The 6,000-nt window shown below is 48.1% G+C and overlaps 1 protein-coding gene across 1 annotated transcript in view; it reads right to left on the bottom strand.

Annotated features, from left to right (window-relative positions):
- Positions 1-2,192: 2,192 nt before the first annotated feature.
- Positions 2,193-6,000, bottom strand: part of BARX2 (BARX homeobox 2) — a 73,004-nt gene continuing 69,196 nt past the window's right edge. Inside the window, exon 4 of the mRNA XM_032359348.1 lies at positions 2,193-3,175. Within this exon, the coding sequence (XP_032215239.1) occupies positions 2,909-3,175 (267 nt within the window). The 3' untranslated portion in view covers positions 2,193-2,908. The remainder of the gene's footprint in view (positions 3,176-6,000) is intronic.

The raw sequence follows: 6,000 nt of genomic DNA, 5'->3' as shown, positions 1-6,000 counted from the left end.
GTTGGCTTTGGCTTGCTCCCTTCCTCTGGAAAACATCAGAAAGCATCAAGTGACCAGACCCGACAGTAAGACCCTGAACCCTCACGGGGTCACTATCCTGGATGTCAGACAAAGGAGGGAATACTTTTGTTTAGTGAGGCCCACAAAGGTGGGTGAAGGCCCAGAGAGAGGCCTCCTAGAAAGCAGCTGAGAAAGCGAGCAGACTGGGCTTGGTGCAGGGGAAACCCTGGGGTCAGGGGTCCCTGAATGGGTCCGCTCCAGACTGCGCTGAATGCCACCTACTAGTCACAGTGCAGAGACACCCTGTGGAGCTGGGTTTCTGGGTGCCATCACATGTCTCAGGAAGTAGAGGGCAAATGGGAAGACTGGAGGGAAAGGGGAAGGTTAAGGATGAGCAGGGCTTGGTGTGGAATCGATGCCCACTCACACGCCCGCAGCCCAGCCCTGACCCGTCTTGCAGTTCCAGAGCAAGGCTACACAGAGCTGAGGCCCCAGGACAAGCCCAGGGCTCCGAAGCGGAGTTGACCTTGAGCTCAGGGCTTCCAGAATGACAGGAAAGATCAGGGGAGGTCTGAGACCAGGCACTGAAATACCTCCAATCCCTGGAAACACTATAGATGACAGGCCACGGACAGGGTCACAAGTCAGAAACAGTGCCCGGAAGTCTAGCTCAGGATTAATTGTGTGTGACAACAGTCAGTGTCAGACCCCTCAGAAGGGGACGTTGTGAGAGCCCACGACAAGAGACCGAAAACCACCACAGGAAAACAGCATCCTAATGCAAAGTCTTTCCAGGTTGGGGCTGGACAGGACAGAGCAGTTCCTTAGGACTGAGCCCCGATTAACACAGACCCATCTGCTTCCTGTGGCCAGGGGTACACGCCAGCTCACTGGGTCCCCCCCTTGGCAGGCAGATCGTAAACCTGTCCTGGGGGGGAATGGGCTCGAGGTGCGGGAGGCAGCGTCCCACGTACACAGCCCCAGAAACCTCCAGAAACCTCACCTGCAGCTGGGTGTGGTCTGCACAAACTGGTTCTCGGAGGCCAAATCTTCAGCTCCTTTGTTCACTAGAGGCAGGCAAATGACTGGCTTTCTTTTTGCTGATCTCGAGAGCAAAGGGAAAGGAGGCGCTGCCTAGCCAAGTCGAAATCGCAGTCACTCTGATTGGCGGTGTTAACGGGGGGAAACTGGCGGCCTGATGGTTGAAAACAAGCAGGTCATCCCCATGTGACTTTCCAAAAAATGACATGAGTTGTTTTACAGCAGCAGGTTCTGCTCCCTAGTTGCAGCCATTACGAAAGCGGGTAGATGTTTCCTGAGCCCACAACTGGGCAGAGTTACCACGTGATCAAGAATTGCTAGTTGGGGGGCTCCTGGGTGGCTCAGTGGGTTAAGTCTTTGCCTTCGGCTTGGGTCATGATCCCAGGGTTCTGGGATCGAGTCCTGCATCGGGCTCTCTGCTTGGCGGGGAGCCTGCTTCCTCCTCTCTCTCTCTCTCTCTGACTGCTTGTGATCTCTCTGTCAAATAAATAGATAAAAATCTAAAAAAAAAAAAAAAAAGAATTGCTAGTCGGTGAGCTTGGCGCTCTGCCCCTATGGGCTCAGCAACCCCCCCCCGCCCCCTCCCCCCACCCGCACGACAATCAGATAAGAAAGGGTCAGAGTTTTCCTCCTTCAGTGAGTCCAGGGCCTCCCTCTTTCCTGGTCTTCCTGAAAGTGGGACATCGTTTTAAATTTAAAATCGCAGAGCACCTCTAGCCAAGAAGCTCTCAAATCTTCTTTTGCTAAAAGCTGCCGAGCCCATCACCCAAATGGATACTTAATAAAGATAAATAAGAAACCCATAAAAATGGTGACCTGTGCAGGATGGGGGGGAAGAGGGTACGGGAGTTGGGGGCGGGGAGAAGCAAGACTTCTTTTTGTTTGACTTTGGAAGCACGTACATTTATTATGTGCTCTTCAAGAAAGTGAAGCCGTTTTTAAAGCTGGAAGCCCACGGTGGAAAGTGGCTGACGGCAGAGCGGCTCTGGCAGAAGGCGGTGGGAGGGGTGATGGGCAGAGACCCATCTTCTATTTTATAGTGGGCAAAATGAAAGCCTGCGGAGCTGGGCTATCTCTCCGGGTCTTTCCACAAGCCGTATCCAGACAGGGCTAAATATACTCCCCAGAAGACACAAAACACCCGATCCTTTTGAAAGATTTATTTTTAATTAAAAAATAGAAGTTATCTTAACAGAATCTGCTTGGCAGCTTCGGGGAGGGCAACTCAATAAAGCGAGAAAACCAGGGCTTCTCCGCTCTTGGGTCACCTGACTTAGAATGGGTACAAAGGCACACGGGTCTTCAAACGAACTTTATTCAGAAACAATTCTAATAACTCAGAACTGGCTTCCCCCCCCCCTTTTTTGCCCACCCTCACCAGCCTGGCCCCACCCCCCCCCCGCCCCCACCCCCAAAAAACAACCAAAAACATTAAATTCTCTTTTAAAACGACAGAAATAAGTGCTGAGTTAAGAAGGAGGCCAGGCTTGCGGCCCGGGCTCCACCATGATCTCTCTGCTTTGATGACGGGCTGTGCAGGGGCTGGAGGGAGAGCGCCGGGGCAGCCCCCCGCCGTGCCAGCCCCGCAGCCCTCGCCCCAGCAGGGGCAGGCAGTTCCAAGGCACTGTCTCCCTTCATCAAGGGCATCCCGTGGCTAAAACAGCCTTTCAGGAAGAGAAAGGCCTAAGGCAAGCAGGTCTTCATCAAATGCTTGTGATGAAAACCACTGAGACCCGTCGGGGCTGGGAGACTGGATCTCTTCTCGCCAAGTTTACCAGGCTTTGGGGAGCGTATCTCTCTCTATTCTCCCTGACTTCCCTCTTTCCATTCCTCCCCATCTTCCCCTTCCCCCAACTGAGTTTTTATTTTAGCTTGATGGTGGGGGTTCCGAAGAGGCTATTGGCAACTCCTGGGGCTGGCCGGGGGGCTCTGCCACCTCTACGGAGACGTCGCATGCTTCCGATTCCTGGGGGTCACAGAGCTCCTCCTGTCCCTGGGAGGGTGCAAGGCGCTCCTGGCTCTGGGCCTGGCTGTGCATTTTCTCTTCAGCTTCAATCTCTTCTGATGTGGGGATGGAGTTCTTCTTGGGACGACCTTTGGGTTTTGTAGGTGCTTCCTGTCCACCTTTAAGAACCTTCGTGGGAGAAAAAAACAGTCATTAAATCTAATAAATAACTCCCTCCCTCCACTTTCCCACTCAAGAGGGTCTATAGGGTTCCTTCCCAGCAGCGATGGCCTGGCAAAAGGTATTTTCAACCCATCACCTGTAGAGTATAAAGACATCTTCATTCTTTTTATTATTGTCATTATTATTATTTTAGAGTGACATTTTAAAAAGGATTTTTTTAAAAAGATTTTATTTATTTATTTGACAGAGGGAGAAAGAGCACAAGTAAGCAGAGGGAAAAGGGGAAGCAGGCTCCCCATTGAGCAGGGAGCCTGATGCAGGACTCAATCCCAGGACCCTGGGATCATGACCTGAGCTGAAGGCAGTCGCTTAACCAACTGAGCCACCCAGGCACCCCTTTTAAAAAGGATTTTATTTACTTATTTGAAAGAGAGAAAGAGAGAGAGAAGATGTGCTAGCAGGAGTGGGTGGTTAGCAGAGGGACTCCCCACTGATCAGTGAGCCCGACATGGGGCTTGACCCCAGGACCCCAAGATCATGACCAAAGGAACACACTTAACTGACTGAGCCACCCAGGCGCCCCCAAGATATGTTCATTCTTTAAATGTTCAATGTACTTTCAGTGAGTATCGCATATTTTGGCTTTAAATAAAATGATCACAAACACATTAAATAATCCAACTTCAACAGTAAGGAAAGAAATAACAATTAAAATATTAAAGCAGTACCTATCAAGTTGACAAGGTAAAAAGCCAATATTTATAGCAAGCAGGAAAATAAATACTCCAGTGTGGAAGTGTCATTGGTACAACCTTCTCAAAAGGGAAACTGAGAATTCAAATCAAGTCTTAAGATGTGTATACTCGGACAAGAAATTTCACTTCTAAGTAAGTCATCAAAGACTGAGATGAAGACTGATCTGTAGAAACGTTCATCAAAAAGTTGGTTGTAACAGCAAAAACTGACGGGGGGGATACTCTAAAGTTTAGTTATATGACTGAGTAGATAATTATAGCATATCCCAGAGAGAGAATACTTGATAAACATTACAATCATTTGTGTAGAATGTTTAATGACATGGGAAATATCATTAACGTACTTCTGTGGAAAACAGGTTATAAACCAGCATAACCCAATCTGGAGGACGGATGACCTGTTTTCAGTATCAGGATCATGAAGAATTTTTAATTTTTCTTTCTTTCTTTCTCTCTCTCTCTCTCTCTCTTTTTTTTCGTAGTCTCTATTTTTTTGGTACAATGATCATGTGTAAGTATTTCTGTAAGAAAAAATGTTACAAGAGATATACAACTGAATGGCTCAAAGATGGAGTAGAGAATAATAGTAAGTTCCAGCCAGTTTCGAAAGTCGAATCACTACGGTAGTTGAATTCTTACAGCTGCGTCTTTGGGAGAGTTCCTGAAAGACTGAGCCTCAGCTTCCTAGTCTACGAAACCGAGATGATCCTCTCACAGGGGGATGACGAGGGTGACCAACAGATGCAACGTATACAAGAGAGCAAGAACTCTTCCTGCTCGGCAGAACCCATCTCCCCGCTCTCCTCCCCTGAGGAACTCAGCTTGCAGGGTGCTCCTGTGGGGAGCCTTCCCTGACCTCCCAGGTCCACGCCAGAGGCCCTCCACCAGGGGCAAGGTGAGCTCTTCCCCTTCCTCCGTTAGAGCACTTTTCACAAACCACTGTCCCTGCACATTTACTTGCCTGCTCCTCCCACTCTGTCGCTGCAGGGAGCAGACGTTCAACAACTGGAGGGGAAGAAAGATACAGAGCAAGAAATGTAACAGCACGCCAAATAGCCTTGGCTGATTGCAATGGACTTGCACATTTATTGTCCCAATGTGTGATGTGGAGAATACCGTAACTTACAAAGGCAGAACTTTAAAAAAAAAAAAAAAAAAAAGACGTGTATGTTACTTAAGAATATCACAGACGGTCCCTGAGCTCTGACTTGGTGTCCTTGCAGCTTTCCTGGGCGCTTCAGGAGGACCTGGATTAGCACGGATAATTAGGAGTGAAATGTATTGTGCTACTTACATAACCCACTTAATCTTATCTTCTGTACTTGAACAGAGGTTCCTTGAAGGTAAATCCTGCAACTTTCCCTTGCTTCGTGCTCCAGACAAATCACTTTTAACTAATTCTACACAGTTACTAAATACTTATCAATCAATTATACCTCTTTCTTTCAAGAGAAGCACAGGACCTCTGGGTGCTGAACTGTAGGAATGAAGGCAGTAACTCAATAAGCCAGAAATTCTTGTTTTAAACAGCTTTATTGAGATAAAATTCACATACCATACACTTCCTAGTGACAATTAAGTGATCTTTTGTACAGTCAGAATTGTACAACTATCACCAGAATCCAATTTTATTTTATTATTTTTTAAAGATTTTATTTATTTTACAGAGAGATCACAAGTAGGCAGAGAGGCAGGCAGAGAGAGAGGGAGGAGGAAGCAGGCTCCCCGCTGAGCAGAGAGCCCGATGTGGGACTCGATCCCAGGACCCTAAGATCATGACCTGAGCCAAAGGCAGAGGCTTAGCCCACTGAGCCACCCAGGCACCCCAGAATCCAATTTTAGAACATTCTTAGCACCCCACAAAAGAAACCCCATACCCATTAACAGTCACCTGTATTTTGTCCCAGGCCTTGCCCCCCCGCCAACCCTAGGCAACCCCTCTTCTGCCTTTTGTCTCTACAGATTTGCCTGTTCTTGCTATTTCATATGAATTGAGTTACACAATATGTCATCCTTTGCCACTGGCATCTTTTCACTCAGCATGAGATGCTTTCAAGGGTCATCCATGCTGTAGCC

This window comes from Mustela erminea, chromosome 9 (assembly GCF_009829155.1).
Source record: "Mustela erminea isolate mMusErm1 chromosome 9, mMusErm1.Pri, whole genome shotgun sequence".
NCBI lineage: Eukaryota > Metazoa > Chordata > Mammalia > Carnivora > Mustelidae > Mustela > Mustela erminea.
This window is presented reverse-complemented; position numbering and strand designations above follow the sequence as displayed.